We start from the raw sequence: 18,720 nt of genomic DNA, 5'->3' as shown, positions 1-18,720 counted from the left end.
TAAACCCTCAAACACAACAACAAACAGACCCTGGAACCTGTTAATATAAACAAACAGAACTATGTAAATCTTCAAATAATGAAATTTAACCCTCCTAATAGGAACACTTATCCCAAACAGACAGGTACAAATACAGGCCTTATACAATCTAAAGTTGAGGTTATCCATGCTGACACTCTTGTTACAGCCTGTGCTCTTACTTACACTAATTGTTTTATCTTTATTCCCCTCCCAGATGTGAAAAACAACTTACATGCTTTCAGAAAACTTTGGAATCTGTTTACTTTAGTATCGTTAGCACAGAAAGCAATAACTAAAATGCTTTATTATAAAATGTACAATTTATATCATGAAAAGTTTTAAATAAATACCGTGAAGAACAAAAACTGTTAAATTTACTGTTAGTGATTTCCTTCCTCTTCCCCTCCCTTAGTGTCCTTTCAAACATGAATGATAAAGTGATGTCTATACCTTTCCTTTCTCCATAAGTTTAACAAAGTACAAAAGTCCATTCTTTCTACTTTTTTGTATAGCCATATTGCACAAATGTGATTAATGCTTTACAATGTCACATTTATTCACCAATTTCTTCATTGTAGGTCTTCTTCCTGCTCTTACTCCTCTCTCAGCTGTAGACTCTGGTTCAGTTCAAGGTATTTCAGATTCTTCTAGCCATCTCCTATGCTTTTGCTTGTCTCTCAAGCATTTCCCTTTGAAACACTGGAAACATTTCATTGGCAAGGTCTCTCCATGTTGTTTATTATCAGAAAAATGAAAAGTTGAGTCCCTTTTTGCTTTATGGCTCACTTTTCATCGGACAAATTTCTGTATTTCCTCAGCCTGTTCTACATCAAAAAATTACTTCGCTCTTCCAGGAAGAATATTCTGAAGACATCTGGATACAGCAGCTTGAATCTCACACCTGTCTCTCCACATTCCCTGATTAGTGGGATAAATTTGTTTCTCTTCTGCCTGGTGTACAATGAATAATATTTTTTTCAAAAACACTCTACTATCTCAAGTTTTTAATACTTTTCCCTTTGGTAACAGTTTTGTGAAGATCGACTCTTTCTGCTAATAGGATTGCATCTTTACTAATTCAGGTCTTGCTTGCTTTCTCATGGCCAGGTTTGGAGCATATACATAATGTGTCCTTTCAATAACAGATCCTGTTGTGCAATACCAGTTCAGTTGCTTATTTATGCATTTATAAAATTAATACAGAACTTTCCTCCTAGTTTCTTCGGAACAACAGAAAATTCAGATTTTCTCTATGTGCTCTGTCCTCTAATTGTACCATTTTTTGAAACAGGTCTTCATGAGCAGATTCACATTCAGCCAGCCTTTTCTTCAATAACTAGGCCGGCAACTCTCGCTACTCTAACTATATCTCCAAAAATACAGAATACTATCCCTTAGCCCATATAACCACTGCCGATACATCTCACTTCAAAAAACTCCTAAAACACTTCCTCAGTAATAACTGGCTCTGTTCATGTACCAGCCTTGGCTAAAGCCTTTCCGCTGTCCAACTATTCACTCTACTCTTCTCTCATCCCATTTCCATCATATGTATTTCTAATTTATGCACTTTTTACTTTACCTCCTATAATCCCATTTTCTTCACATCTATCCTTCAAACTTGTCTTCACTTAATATACTCCTTCTAGTTTATACTGATTCAATCTATTTCCTCATTTATTTACCTACAATTCATCAATTTCTCTCCCTCTCTCCTGATTTTCTTCCTCCCACCTCTGCACTCTTCTAGACTTACTCCTCCCTTCCTCTCTCTACTTATTTGTCAACCTCCTTTTATTTACAATTTCTGTAGTTATGTATCCTACTATGAGATCATGCATCCATAAGTGCAGTTTATTTACTTCTACTCTGTAGACCAAATGAAGAAATATATATATTCCTATATGAAGATTATGTATACCCTGTTGTTGTTTGTCTTTCGGCTTTTTCCCGGTAAGGGATCGCCACAGCGGAACTCCGGTCCGCTAATGATTGGCAGTAGATTTTTTTACGAAACGCTGAGGTGCCAGCTCAGCTCCCAACCTTCAACGAAGGCACACCAATTTACGCACGCATGTCTTTTGAATGCTACCCAACTGCAGGGAGAACAAGCAGACTCCACACAGAAGGCACTCCCAAGCCAAGCCCAGAATCGAACGGGAGAACCTCTTGCTGTGAGGTAAGAATGCTACCAATATTCTGTAATAAATCTATTCACTGTGACTCAATATTCATTTATTATGTGTGTGTCGTGTTTTTTTTTTTTTTTTGTAATAAACTCTGGAGCTTTTCTCCTGGGCCTCCACATAAAATGGGATTTCACCCAGTCAGACTATCCCAGTAAACAAAACTAAATAAATAAGTACATTTTGACCTCTGATTTTTGCAGTTTTATCAGTTCATCTAAATGTCTGTTTAAAGCTTCTTCTATTTCTTGCAGCCTCTTGTCATTTGACTTGATATTCTTTTACAGTGCTTCATTTATCTTAATCAGGTCTGAACACATTTGACTTATTTTCTCCTCTAGATTACCGAAGCTACGTCTTGCACCAAAAGTGGAACTTGAGCTGCTTTTTGCTTAACAGCTGCAGCATTTTTCCCAGTCAGTGTTTTCTCTATTTTTATAGTTGATTTTCTTTCAGGCTTTCTTAGTTTCTTCTTTGCTGGTATTCAGGCAGTGTAGTTTCTAGCCAGTAACTAAATTTACTAAAACTGACAGAGTTCCTTATATCTCAGTTTTTCTTTCACAATCTCAGTTGATTTTTTTTTCATACTGGGAGGGCTGAAGTTAAATTGCTGATCAGTGTGCGGCCATCTTGGAAAGCCCTGTTGACTTTTCTATTATTCCAATCAATCTCAGTTGGGGCAGGATATCATATGGGTGGTGCTAGAGGCTACTATCCAAATGCTCAACTACCACAGCAATTCTTTCTGAACAGCATTTCCTCTGTCAGTACTCCACTGCTCTACAGTACAACTGCGACATAAAACTTTTTTTCTTCATGTACGTAAATGCCAGATGATGAAGACATTGATAAAAGCTTCTCTGAGTTATGACCTTGCAGTATATGATTATTATTTGTAAGGTAAAGTCCGTTGTTACAGGAGAATATGATGCATCAGCTCTTCAACAGGGTTTCCCTCTTTACATAGCAACTATCCTCCCTCCCCTATTTGTCCAGAATAAAATATTCTTGGTTTGCCATTTGTGATCATAGGAAAGCAAGATACAGCACAGGTTCATAGGTTGGTACTAGGCTATCGGCCCTAGGGCCTAGACAAGCCTATCCATAACAATTCCCTGGATATTTCTTCCCACAATATTTACTTCCTTGGACCCCTGTCTAGCAGGGTGAGTGACGTGATTCCCGGGGTGAATTTCCTATCTCCCATCCAATTGTCAAGGTTCCTTTTGAAGAGGGCCAAGGAGGCGCTCTTTTTGACATGTATGGGCAGTCTATTCCAGAGTATGGGGAGTCTCTGGGTCAAGAATCTATCTCTCCAGCATGTTTTGTTCATTGTGATGACAAGATTTAGATCCCTGGAGAGTGTGGTTCTGAGGGATTGGAATTTCTTTAAGTAGAGCATGTCCAACAAATCAGGGTTTGACATGGCCTTGTATATTAAGCAGAGATTGCCTCTTAGTAGATGATATGCCACAGAGTATAGCTGGAGTTTCTTTAGATGGTCAGCATAGGGCATCTGCTTTAGGCCTATGATTCTTTTAGTGAGGTATTTCTGTGGCCTTTCCAGCTGTTGCAGATGTCTTGTGAGGTACATACCAAACGAGGTGTTGTACTCTATAATTGGTCTAATGAGAGATGAGTACAATGAGACAATGACCTCCTTTTTTCTGGATGAAAAGGTCTTAGTGATGAGGTGTACCACATAAAAGGATTTCCTGACTGTTGTGGTGATGTGGTGATGTGGTTATCGAAGGGGAGACCACTGTCCACCTGTGTCCCTAAGTCTCTCAGCACACTTTTGGTGTTTAGTGTACTGCCACCTATGTAGTAATTCATGGGTACATGGTTTTCCCCAAAGGGGATAACAATACATTTCTTGGCATTAAGCTTGAGCCCATGGCTCTGGCACCAAGGATCTGTTTCTGTAAGGCCCTTTTGTAGAATATCCACATCATTTGGGGATTCAATAATGGCTCCCAGTTTGCAGTCATGTGCAAACTTTGTTAGCCAGAGTCCCTTAGTGTTGGTCTGTACATTAGAAAAGTAGATGCCAAACAAGAGCGGTCCCAGGACTGAACCCTGAGGTACGACACTTGTCACTTGTCTGGAGCTGGATTTTGAGTCAGCTACTTTTACAGTGTGGGTTCTGTCAGTAAGCCAGTTGGCAACCCATCGAGTGACATAAGGATTTATGCCCAGCTTAGTAAGTTTATCTATGATTCCAGAGTGGGGGATGGTGTTGAAGGTCTTTGTGAGGTCCAGATAGACTGTGTGGACCACCTTAACCTCATCCACAGCTCTGAAGAAGTCAATCAGGTTCAGGAGACAAGATCAGCCCTTCACAAACCCAAACTGGGTGGGGTCCATTGTTTGAAGGTTGCCAATTTCTTTGTTCATAAGTTCCATGATAATTTGTTCCATGACCTTGCAGATCAGGTTTGTCAGATTGATGGGATGGTAGTTTCCGGGATCCAAGGTGGATCCCCCCTTGTGGAGTGGAATAACTGTAGCTGTACACCACTAAGTGGGCATGAAGCCTGAGGTGAGGCTATGATTAAACATGACACTTAGGTGAGGTGCCAGTTCATTTTATAGTTCATGTAGTACACAGCCTGGGATGTCATCTGTTCCCATGGATGCTGTATTCTTAGCTTTGGAGAGTGCAGTTTCTACCTGTGTGGCTGTGATTACTGGAATTTGGCAATCTTTTGGTATTGAGATGGGCCCTTTAGGGGGTGAGAGGGAGGTGAAGTTGGCACTAAATCGATCTTCCAGGATATTGGCACTATCCTTGGGCTCAGTATATTTAATGCCATTCTGTTGTAGCTCAGAGCAGTTCTGAGCATTGCCATTTAGATTCTTTACATTACTATAGAATGCCTTGTGGTTGCCCTAGAAATCTTTGGCAATTTTATTTTTGTAAGTATCTTTGGAGGATTTTATGAGGGATCTCAGCTTCTTACTGAGGCTGGTAAGGGAGTTTTTTGCATCGTGGGATTTTCCTCTTTTCTGCAACAGTTTCTTCCTTCTGTTGTACAGTTTGTTTATGGCAGGAGACCATCAGATTGGCTTCCTTTTTTTTGGAGCAGAGCATCTTGGTTCTATTTGGGATAGCATGATTCATGCACAAGTGGATGTGCTCATACAGTGCCTTAGTGTAGGATTCAGCAGTCAAACTTTCAGTTCCCATCTGCATGGGTGTCATGAAGTTTGTCACTTCTGACTTGAGTAGCATGAAGTTGGCTTTGGAGAAGTTTTTTATGGAGGTTTCCTTACGGGGGTGGGGGTGGGATGTGGATGTTAATGGTGATTAGCTTATGGTCAGACTTGACCAATAAGAGGGTGACCATTGGTGTGCATATATCTCCCATGTTGGTAATGACCAGGTCTTGGATACTGAAGCCCCTGGTGGGACAATGAATTAGATCCAGGGCATTGGAATTTATGAATTCCATAAACCGTTGGGAAAAGGTGTTGGTACCAGCGTAGTTTTCCCAGTTAATGGCAGGGTAGTTGAAATCACCCAGTATTAGGGTGTTTGGTTGCATCTTAATAATTTCCAGTATGTTTAGAAAGGTGTAGTGAGAGGATCTGTAGCAAGCTACAATTTGGACTGCAGTCTTACCTAGTGTTAGTTGCACCTGGAGTATTTCAGATGCATTGTGTTGGGCAACTAGCCTGGAGGTGTGAATATCCTTGGTGAATATGGACACTCCTCCACCTTTAGTGTTTTGTTCTTGGTTTAGTAGCCGCAAAGTGTGGTAAGAGTTGTAGCCTGGTATTGCAGGGGTGCTAACTGGAGCCTTGAACCAGGTCTCAGTTACTGCACAGACATTTTTAAAATTATCATGGGGAAGCAACATATACATCACTATGCTCAAAATCAGCACAATTTTACGACATAGAATTAATTCAGCCTCCACATCATACGTTGCTTGATCATGACTGTGTACTTTGCACAGTACAATACGTACATCATTCAAGCGGGTAAAGACCAGTATTAATGTACAATCATGCTGAACTGGTTTTATATGCTTCAAAAAAAAACAAGATTATGGGAAACATCTTAAGAAATTATGATACTTTGGCAATATACTTTAATTGGAACAGACTCTGGATGTTGTAATTTACTGGCTTGAGTAACTTGATCACTTGAATTAATGCAGCAACCAGTCACTCAGCTATCATCATGAAATAGTCAATGTGAACTGGTTTTACATGATTTCAAAGAAAAAAAAATCACATGGAATAAAATACAGATTTTTTTCTCGATTAAAAAAAAGAGAAAGAAATTATAATTTATTGACAGCTGTGTGTTTCTGTGAGTAAATAAAGTTTACAGTGTTGCAATGACAAGCATCACTGGACAGTTACAATGTGGTACAGAACTATGACAGTTGCTCACCAGAGTGCTGTAGTAGCGTTACACTATGTGTTTACTTTGTATTTGTTAACACACTGGAATATCACTGTATCAAAATAAGATTAGTTCAGGACTGCTTGCAGTAAAATTTGCACTTTTAACTGTCTGAAAATCATTGATTAGTAAATAAAAAATGGTGGCTGTGTACACTTTATCGTGGTAAGACATTTCTCTTTCTCATTACTATCCATAAAATCATACTGGCATAAAATCATTAATATTCATACAGTAATACTTTTTTAGTGCCATTGTCTGATCTTTCATGTAATGCATATTAGTCTGCCAGAGTAACTCCCCAACTGAACTGCATTTAAATATGGAAAAAAGTGGAAAGATAAGCAGGACGTCCACATCAAGAAGGCAAACGATTGGTCCTTGTAGGACCCTTGTCGATCATGACCTGTGCAACAAAGGCAAAAGTAAATGCTAAATTATATGGATAGTTCAGCATAGCTCCGTTTTCATATTTAAAGAAAAGAAAAGGAAATTGGAATACACATATAAACCACATGCAGATGCCAAAATAAAATCCACACTCCACACAACTAGTGGCCAGCAATCAGGACTGAACCATTTACCTTGCAGTTATAATGCAAGAAATTTAACTACAAAATTACTACACTGTCGGCCAGAAACTGACAAACCCCACATGAGCTACTACATGAGAACACTGAGACCCCAGCTCTATAACAGCAGAGGCCAAACAATGGAAATGCTTTGAAAATGTTACAGTGACTGTAACAAAAGTATAAGGGAGAGCTTACTTGTACTTAATGTGCATTCCCTTGAGGAGAGAATAAAACAAAAATGTAAAATATTTCACAGAGACAGTCATGGTTACAAACAGTACTACTGCATGCTAGGAAACAAAGTGAGGAAAAGAAAAGGACATGAATTATAGAGAGGCAAAGGTAATGTGAGGACACATGGTAGCAGATACATGTACAAGATTTCCAGAGCATGTTGTGGCATTAAAAACAAGAAGTATTCCACCATCAGAGAGGATAGATGCAGTAATTTTTATGGTCTGGTCTAAAGTTGTAGGCAAAAAGGCATCTCCAGTGTATTCAAACAGGGACATGAGATACGCAGACTCCTTGGCCGTAAGCAGACTTTAACTTTCTTCAAATTTTTAATGGCCCGGTAAATTCAAATGGCGTAATATGTACTTAAAAGCATGGTACCACTCTTTCTAAAAAAATACTAATTTTTTTTTGCTTTTGTTTTTTTTGCTACTAGTTCTGAGAATTCTCAGGACAATTGGATTATGACTGTCCAATAGGTTGCATAGAAGAACAATTTATTTCACAAAATCTTCTTAATGCAGAATGTAGAAATATGATATATGTTTAATATTTATGTTCAAAGGCACATCTTCTTACTAAAAAAATGTTATAAACACCATAGTTCAGTGAACAGCAAAGTCTGTTAAGGATTAAGACACATACCTTAACATATCTTCTGAGGTTCTTACTTAAATGAATTCTGTACATTTGACCACTTTGGGAAAACATTATCTACAATAAAAATGGAGGTCATGAAAATTATGCCTGGGATATAGAAAGTACTGTCTCTGTAATCTTCTTTGGTCATTCACATTATAAGTGCTATTTTACTATTTCAGTGAAGACACTTTAATTGATTTAAGCACCAACATTTTACACCAAAATATTTTTGCTTCTTCAGAAACCGATGTAGCACTAACTCTACTTTTCAGGTGAACTTGGATTTGCTTCATTCCAGAGTAAAATACGGGACTGTGTCATACTTATATATCCTAACATATGGCGACCAAAACAAGAAGGTATATTATGGGCAGAAAAGGACACAAACTTTTCAATGCTGTTTTCTGTTGAGGACACAGATTAGCATTTAAAAAATCTGAAAATGAGATGCAGCTAAACATGCCAGAATGTCCTATCAAGGCTTTAGTTACATTTTGCTCCAGCATTCACTTTGTCAGACTTGCAGTTCAGTAAGGGAACGCAGACACACCGTCTGTTTTCCTCTCATTTCTACCTGCAGTTCATTAAGGGAAGGCAGGCACACTGTTTTCCTCTCATTTCTATGTCAAAGTCCATTCATGTACTCGATTCTTCTGCTGTTAGGAAGAAGTCTGGAAAAAAAGATGAAACAAAATGTCAAAACATTGTGTTAAACAATCTGCTAATGTAAACGCCAGTTCTAACTAAAAAATAATATTTCCAACAAATATCCACGCCTCTGGCTGAACCTATCTGCACACTGCTGCATTGCTTACAACAAGCTCCAACTCTCTGACTGGTTAAGCGCACACATCTCATTTAATGTTTGATTCATATCACATTATATGAAAAAATTCTTGTTTTGTGTTTTAAATCATCCTATCTGAAAATGGATGGTAAATGGAAGCACACCCATCTGGTTACAAATGAACTCCAAACAAATAAAAAAAAAAAATAATAAACACAATTTCAATTTATTTTTGCAAGGATCATAGGAGGGTACTAGACTAATAGCCCCAGGGCCCTTACAAGCCTAGGCAAGTTCAACACGTGTTCCTAAAGGTGTCTGGTTGAAGCAGACACTAAAAGCAGCACCTACTGCCCCCGTCCAACAGGGATACAGGTGGAACCCCCGGGGTAAATTTCCAGTTACCCATCCAGTCGTTTAAATTACACTTAAATAGGGCCAACAAGGGGCTTTGTTTTACATGAATAGGAAGCTTATTCCAAAGGTGGGGCAACCTCTGTGAGACAGATCTGTCTCTCCAGCAAGTTCTGTTAATATCACATATTAGGTTAAGGTACTTAAATGAGTGACCCATGTGCCATTTGACTTGTGAATGTGCAGCATTTCCATTAAAGCTGGGTCAGAGATTGCTCTATATGCAAGGCACAGGTCACCTCTGAGCAGTCTGTATGACACAGAGAAAACTGACAATGAGTTCAGTCTGAACGCATAAGACAGATCTTGAAAACCCTGAATTTTCTTTGCAAGAAACTTTTGTGGTCTCTCCAGTTGCTGCAGGTGTTTGGAAAGGAGCATACCACAGGCAGCACTGTACTCTACTATTGGCATGATGAGGGAAGAGTAACGGGGCGTTATAACCTCTTTTTTTTTTCTGGAGGCAATGCCCTTACGTATGAGATTAACAATACAAAATGTCCTCCTTAGCACTGTGGAGATATGGTGATTGAAGTTAAGGAACATTACCTCTAGAAAAAAGAAGTTATAACCTCCCTGTACTCTTTCATCAGTCCAATAATTGAGTATAACACCCTTTTGGTATTTAACTTTCCAAGCACCTGAAGCAATTGGAGAGACCACAAAGATTTCTCACAAGGAAAATTCAAGGTCTTCAGCATCTGTCCTATGTAGACTGTATGAAATCACGGTCACTTTATTCTGTTTCATACAGACTACTCAGAGACGATTTCTGCCTTGCATATAAGGCAATCTGTGACCCTGCTTTATTGGAAATGCTGCATATCCGCAAGTCAAATGGTACACTAGTTAGTCACTATAAAGACCTTAACCTGGTATGTGACATTAATAAAACCTGCTGGAGGGACAGATTTGTCTCCCAGAGGGCAGACCCCCATTTGAGGTCAAACCGAGCACATCACTGGCCCATCTTCAAACACAATCTGGACAACTGGATGGGGGTTCCACCTGTGTCCCTTCCTGGACACAGGTATTAGGCACTGATCGTGGAAATAAGGGTAGAACTTGGCTAGGCTTGTAAGCCATTAGCCTAGCCACTTCCTACATGTAAATATATATATATATATATATATATATATATATATATATATATATATATATATATATATATATATACACACACACATACCTCTCTCTCTCTCATGAGTCGCAGCTGACTCCTAGAGTGACGTCATGGACAGCAATTGCTATCTCTAGAGTTTTCAAGGCAAAAAGGGATCAGGAGTAGGTTGCCAGATTCTGTATCACGTGTGCACTTACTGGCACCTACGGACAACTTTGTCTCTCTGATCCATAGACTGCATATGTCTTTGGAATGGGGAAGGAAGCCAGAACACCTGGATAAAACCCACACAAACTGAGGCAGGATATGTAGATTCTGCACACTGGGCACCTCAGCTGAGGAGTCAACTGGACAACCTCTTGTTTTGAAGTAACAATGCCATCTGTTGTACCACTGTGCTGTCCTATATATAGTTACTTCAACTGTGCTGTCCTATATATAGATACTATCACTGTCTTGCCCTATATATAGCTACTACCATTGTGCTGCCCTACATATAGTTACTACCACTGTTCTGCCCTATATATTGTTACTACCACTGTGCTACCCTATATATAGTTACTACCACTGTACTACCCCTATATATAGTTACTACCACTGTGCTGCCCTACATATAGTTACTACCACTATGCTACCCTATATATTGTTACTACCACTGTGCTGCCCTATATATAGTTACTATCACTGTGCAGCCCCATATATTGTTACTACCACTCTGCTGTCCTATATATAGTTACTACCACTGTTCTGCCCTATATATAGTTATTACCACTGTTCTGCCCTATATATTGTTACTACCACTGTGCTACCCTATATATAGTTACTACCACTGTGCTATCCTATATATAGTTACTACCACTGTGCTACCCTATATATAGTTACTACCACTGTGCTGCCCTACATATAGTTACTACACTATGCTACCCTATATATTGTTACTACCACTGTGCTGCCCTATATATAGTTACTACCACTGTGCTGCCCTACATATAGTTACTACCACTGTGCTGCCCTATTTATAGTTACTACCACTGTGCTGCCCTACATATAGTTACTACCACTGTGCTGCCCCATATATAATTACTACCACTGTGCTTCCCTAAATACAGCATAGTTATTACTACTCTGCTATCCTATATATAGTTACTACCACTGTTCTGCCCTATATATTGTTACTACCACTGTGCTACCCTATATATAGTTACTACCACTGTGCTACCCTATATATAGTTACTACCTCTGTGCTGCCCTATATATAGTTACTACCACTGTGCTACCCTATATATTGTTACTACCACAGTGCTACCCTATATATTGTTACTACCACTGTGCTGCCCTATATACAGTTACTATCACTGTGCTGCCCCATATATTGTTACTACCACACTGCTGTCCTATATATAGTTACTACCACTGTTCTGCCCTATATATAGTTACTACCACTGTGCTGCCCTACATATAGTTACTACACTATTCTACCCTATATATTGTTACTACCACTGTGCTGCCCTATATATAGTTACTACCACTGTGCTGCCCTACATACAGTTACTACACTATGCTACCCTATATGTTGTTACTACCACTGTGCTGCCCAATATATAGTTACTACCACTGTGCTGCCCTACATATAGTTACTACCACTGTGCTGCCCTATTTATATTTACTACCACTGTGCTGCCCTACATATAGCTACTACCACTGTGCTGCCCCATATATAATTACTACCACTGTGCTTCCCTAAATACAGCATAGCTACTACTACTCTGCTATCCTATATATAGTTACTACCACTGTACTGCCCTATATATTGTTACTACCACTGTGCTACCCTATATATAGTTACTACCTCTGTACTACCCTATATATAGTTACTACCTCTGTGCTGCCCTATATATAGATACTACCACTGTACTACCCTATATATTGTTACTACCACTGTGCTGCCCTAAATACAGTATAGTTACTACCACTGTGCTGCCCTATATATAGTTACTTGCACCTTCCTTTAAGGCTTGGTATAGTTACTGCTGATCTGCATATACTCTCCACCTTTTCTTGGTAAAAGCTAGATTTTGTGTATATATATATATATATATATATATATATATATATATATATATGTATTTATCTTTACATCTATATACAGACTCGGAACAGACTAAAGCATATACACATCAGTAATTTCTGTCGATAATTCCAATTTTTTTATTAATAAGCTAACTAGGTAAGTCTGTAAGGTGCAAATGTCACTTTAGTGGGTAGTCCTAACCAGGTAAGCCTGTGAGGTACTAGTGTGTCTTCACAGGGAGGTCTACACAGAATATCCACTTACACTGTTTGCACAGTCACATGGTACAGACTTACCAGTATTATACACAGAACTTTTTTTAGTCAATATAATAAACTTTATTAGCATAAAACGAGAAGCAGAAAAAAACACAGTGACGTTAACACAGTTGAACGAAAAGGTACCAAGCAACATCACATCTAAATATGTAACATAAAGAGACAGTAATATCATCAAAATTTAGCAAAATAATGATAAACACATTGGAAGAGTCAAAGGAAAGACAAAGGTAACTTGCATGTTACTCAAAACAGACCTACATGTGATCTATGGCTGGGGGGGTTCAATCAACCAGCTGCTGAGCATTAAATGGTTGAAAGAGAAGTGAGGAGAGGGTCCATGACTATTAACTTCTATATATACATATACATATATATATATATATATATATATATATATATATACATATACATATACATATATACATATACATATACGAAAGCCAGATTCCACATGCTGAATCAAGCCTATTTAAAATACCATCTGTCTGGGTAAAAAAAAAAAAATGGCCTCGAGCGCTTCATTGCCAGGACAGCATCTAGAATACTGATCACTTGAATCTAAAGTTTGTATATGTACTGCTGGCAAAGCTAGAATTTGTGTAAAAGGTAAAGAGTAACTCCCTGACTGTGAGGACAGGTCACAGGAGGGTCAGAGAAGTCTTGTGCTGCACCATTCTCCACCCAATAACCCCCATCCAAAATATTGTTTTTCTTTTTTACAAAGATAAGGCCAGCTAATGGACTTAATAACATATAATAGCTATGTACATGTAATACAATAATAATAATAACATATAATATTAATAATAACATATCTATGTACATGCTTAATCTTGGACCTGTTGTAGGTGGGATCAAGGTCTAAAACATTGAGTGAGTAAATCTAATGCCTTAAAGGAGTCCTTTTGAGCAAAATGTCTACATGTTCTTTCATTTTCAGGGTGCAGGTAGGGGATTGGTTTGGGGGTGCATCTCAGTCAGTATAAGCAGGGGAAGTGACTTGATATATCTCAGGGGGGATGCATCAGAGCATACAGAACACATAGGTACTTCAGGTGGACAGCTCCCTATAATCTTTCAATTTTTGGGGTGTGTATACAAGCTATAATCACTGCAGGAAATGGAAGGGTGCAAAAACTTTCTTATCATCAACCCTTTGAGTCAAGTCATCCAACTAATGAATGCATTTCCATACACCCTCAACTCACACATAAAGACCCTAGATCAATACAGTCAGCCTCAGACAGAGATTAAAGATCCCCACAAGGGGGAAGCTGAAGTAAATTTAATATCATCTTTATGGCCTTCTAGGTTTCAAAGATTTGGTACCATTGCTTAACTATGCTGACTGAACCTCTGCTGTATCATACAATCGCCCAGGTAAACGTAGTCTGAAGTATCTTGACTTCGATCTTGGCCGTACAGGAAGAAAAGCTCTATCATGGTAAACAAACTACAAAACTGTGAAAACCACCCTATATAGCTGCCAGTCTGTGACCCTGAGACCCAAATGTTGTTGCAGATGCCTAATTAAGCAGGATTTATCCCTTCATCTCTTGTTATTTCAGAAAAAACTTATGAAGCGATATTACAATTTATCCTGCCCAATAGTTGGAGATGGAGTTTAAACTATGAGTACTCAAATTTAGCTTTTTTCCAAAAAACTCCGAGTTGAGATTAATCATGTGAATTGGACCTGTGTGTAGAGGAATATCTAGATTCTTTGGTTAACTGGAAGATCATTTGAATGGGAAAATTCCAAAAACAGACTGAAGGAGTTTAGCGGAAGAATTCACAGAATAAGCCTCTGATTTACCCAGATTAAGACATAAGGAATAGAGCCCTTAAAATTGTTGCAGTAAATTCAGAAGAGTAGGGCTGTCCTTGGCAGGATTTGGGGTAAGCACAACATAATCATCAGAGTAAAACAGTGCATTGGTCTTAATCCCAAGGATATCTCATCTATCAATAACCCCAGGTCTGTTAAGAATCCTTTTTAGTGCCTCCCTGCAAGCAGGAAGAGAAAGGGAACAGTTGGGCACAGCTGGTGAGTTCTGTGTTGCAAGGGGAAGAAGCGGGATTTGGAGTTACTGACTACCATTACTGCTCTATTTTCCACATACACTGCATGTACTGAACTCATGAAAGTGCTCAGGTGTCTTCCTGAATTGACAATGCTCAGGAGACTTCATAGCTGCCCTGCTAGCCACCTGGTGGTGTTAAACTTGGCTCTAGATGACTGTCACTGTTGAAGTGACATCCATACCCCATGTGCAAAAATGTGAAAAACGGTGTGGATGGATGAAGGCATGCACCTCACTAGACACATACAACAACTAGGAGGCCGCAAAAATACCTCACAAAGAGGATCTTAGGCCTTAAACACTTGTCCTATATGGACAGACTCAAAAAACTCCAACTATTCTCTGTCTCATGTCACCTACTTAGAGGCGATCTCTGCTTGACTTATAAAGCCATTTCTGACCCAGCTCTGTTAGAAATGCTACATGCCACCGCCCCCACCCCTCATTAGGGAAACCACTGTAAAAAATTTCTCCAAAGCCAGCTTCACGCTTCTTAAGACAAAAGTGGCAAACTTCACAACACCCATGCAGACGGTCAATAGAGGTATGACTGCTGAATCACACACAAATACACTTTATAAGCACTTAAATGAGTGCATGGATCATACAATCCCTAACAGAACCAAGATGCTATCCTCCAAAAAAGGAAGCTAATCTGGTGGTCCTCTGCCATAAACAAACTCTACAGCAGAAGAAAGAAACTGTTGCAAAAAAAGAGTAAAATCCCATGATTGGAGGAACTCCCTGGTCAGCCTCAGTAAGAAACTGAGATCCCTCATAAAATCCTCCAAAACTAGTTACGAAAACAAAATCGCCACTGATTCTAAAGACAACCACAAAGCATTCTATAGCTATGTCAAGAATCTCAATGGCAACACTTAGATCTGATCTGAGTTACAGCACAATGGCACTCAATATACAAAACCAACTGATATTGCCAACATCCTGGCAGATAGGTTCAGTGCTAACTTTACCCCTCTCTCACCCTCTAAAGGGCCCATCTTTATACCGGAAGAATGCAAAGTTCCTGTAATCACGGCTGCACAGGTAAAAAAACACACTCTCCAAAGCCAAGAACACAGCATCTATGGGACCTGACAACATCCCAGGCTGCGTTCTACATGAACTACAGAACAAACTGGCACCCCACCTAAGTACCATGTTCAATCATAGCCTCATCTCAGGCTTTGTGCCCACTGAATGGTGCACAGCAACGGTTAAACCACTCCACAAAGGGGGAGCCACCACGGACCCTGGGAACTACCGTCCCATTAGCCTGACCAGCCTGGTCTGCAATGCTATGGAACGTATCATCATGGAACTTATAAACAATGACATTGGTAAGCTCTAAACTCTGGACCCCACCCAGTTCGGGTTTGTAAAAAGTAGATCATGTCTCCTAAACCTGATGGACTTCTTTGAAGCGGTCACCAAAGCCATAGATGATGGTAAGGTGGTTCACACAGCCTATCTATATCTCGCCAAGGCATTTGACACCATCCCCCACTCTAGAATTATAGATAAACTCACTAAACTAGGTATAAATCCCAGGCTGCGTTCTACATGAACTACAGAACAAACTGGCACCCCACCTAAGAACCCTTAGAACGCTAATTCCACCTAATACGCAGCTTCTCAGCGCTTCTGTGGATCACTAGTGATATCTGCATTGCTTACTGTACTTATTTCCTTGTTTCACTTGAAAGAAAGTTACTGTTTGTCGTTTTTACATTTAAGTTACCTGTAACACATTGCACTTAAGTTACCTGGCACTTGCTCACTAAAGCAATTATATAAGTCAGCACTAAAAATTAAAAGCACTACACCCTCACTCCCCACTGGCCCTGGTTTTCAATTATTAAGGAATTCCCAATATTATTCTAGCATGTCCAAAGGTCAGTTGTCAATCTCCTCTCCGGTCCAGCTGGTGAATCTGGGAATCTTGAGGCAATGTTACAACTGCCTCATGTACACAGACAACCCTCTCCTCCTCCCAACAAATTCCAACACATGTGAGAGATGCAACCATATAGCCAAACTGGAGGCTAAGCTCTCTCAACTCAGTACTGGCATAACCAGTCAGGAGGAGAAGGAAACCACACTCACTACAATTCCAGTCTCACATAGACCTACCACGACAGCAAACCAAACACATAATGACACAAAAACATACTCGGAGGCTCTAAATAAAGATCTGCCGAAGCAGCAGAGACCTCCAAAGCAGACACCCAAGCAGCCGCTACCCCAAAACAAAACACATGCAACACATATCTCACAAAGCCAGTGCGCCGAACAGTCACAGCCCTTAAGACTAAACAACACACCTGATACACTTGTAATAGGTGACTCTATCGTCAGGCACACTGACGTCCCGCTCACCAGGCTGAACAAGGAGAGGGTCACGGTGAGCAGCCTGTCGGGCGCTAGGATCCGCCACATAACACAAGCACTCAGGTCACTCCAAGGCAAGTACAAATATGACTCAGTCATTGTCCATGCTGGTGTGAATGACCAGAGACGTACCTCCCTGGACTACATGAAAAGAGACATAAAGGAGCTCTCTGAGCATGTAGCCCAGGCCGGTATGACCCTGACCTTGAGTAGCATCTTACCCTCACCAAGAATGATGCCACAATATGAAGACAAGATGATCAATTTCAACAATTGGCTTAAGTACTGCTGTCATTCAAAGGGGATCCAATGCCTGTCAGCTTGGGATGATATGCTCGACAAGCCACGATGCTTCGCTAGGGACGGCTTGCACCTGTCACCCCTGGGCTTTCGGATATTGGCAAAGGCTCTTGCTACCCCCATAGTGCCTTTTTTAGGCAAGGCTCAAAAGACAAACCCACCTCCATAGGTATCACAAGGGATAAGAAACTAAGAGTAATGCTACTCAACGCCAGAAGTCTAAACCTCAAGATGCATGCACTCAAAACTCTCCTTAGCATGGAGAACATCGATATCTGTGCAGTAACAGAAACCTGGTTCAGGGCTCCGAGAGCACCCCAGCACTACCAGGTTATACCTCATACCATGCTTTTCGCCCCAAAACTTGGACCGAACCACAAAAGGAGGGGGAGTACCGATATTCATCAAAGATACCCACACCTCCAGGTTGGTGGCAAAGCACGAAGCATCAGAGACTATCCATGTGCAACTAACAGTGGGTAAAACTGCCTTCCAGTTTATAGCCTGCTACAGACCACCCTCCCAAACCCAGGAACCCCACTCGGCCTTCCTGAGAACACTGGAAAATATGAAGGTCTCTCCAAACACCATTATATTGGGCGACTTCAACTACCCAAACATAGACTGGGAGCATTACTCTAGCTCCAACACCCTAGCCCAAAGGTTCCTAGAATTTATAAACTCAAATGCTATGGAACAACTTGTTACCACTCCCACAAGAGGGGGAAACATACTGGACCTGATCATCACCAACATGGGGACTCTATGCTCCAGACCAGAAGTGTATCCCTCACTGGTAAGATCAGACCATAAACTAATCTCACTGGATATTCACATCCCGACCCCACCCCCTGCCCAGAAAACCACAGTGAAAAACTTCTCTAATGCAAATTTCACACTCCTCAAAACTGAGATGGAATCCTTCAAAGCCCCCGGGCCTGTGGAAAATACGGCCCAGACCACAGAATCCTTTATAAACGCATTCTATGAACACCTTCAGGAATGCATGGATCATGCGATCCCAAATAAAACCAAGACCCAATCCTCCAAAGGCAGACGTCCTGTCTGGTGAACCCCAGCCATAAACAAACTATACAATAGAAGGAGGAAGCTACTAAATGATAGAGCAAAATCCCAAAAAGGGAAGGCATCACTGATCAGTATTAGCAACAAACTACGGGCACACATAAAATT

General features: G+C 40.1%; 1 protein-coding gene across 2 annotated transcripts in view; it reads right to left on the bottom strand.

The window, feature by feature from the left end:
* Nucleotides 1–7,961: 7,961 nt before the first annotated feature.
* The window catches only part of PUSL1 (pseudouridine synthase like 1), an 873,916-nt gene continuing 863,157 nt past the window's right edge, over nucleotides 7,962–18,720 (bottom strand). For both annotated transcript variants that reach the window (XM_044063203.1, XM_044063204.1), the window contains one exon: nucleotides 7,962–8,746. In XM_044063203.1, the coding sequence (XP_043919138.1) occupies nucleotides 8,712–8,746 (35 nt within the window). In that variant the 3' untranslated portion in view covers nucleotides 7,962–8,711. The remainder of the gene's footprint in view (nucleotides 8,747–18,720) is intronic.

This window comes from Protopterus annectens, chromosome 2.part1, assembly GCF_019279795.1.
Source record: "Protopterus annectens isolate FY-2018-M chromosome 2.part1, PAN1.0, whole genome shotgun sequence".
NCBI classification, from domain to species: Eukaryota; Metazoa; Chordata; order Ceratodontiformes; family Protopteridae; genus Protopterus; species Protopterus annectens.
This window is presented reverse-complemented; position numbering and strand designations above follow the sequence as displayed.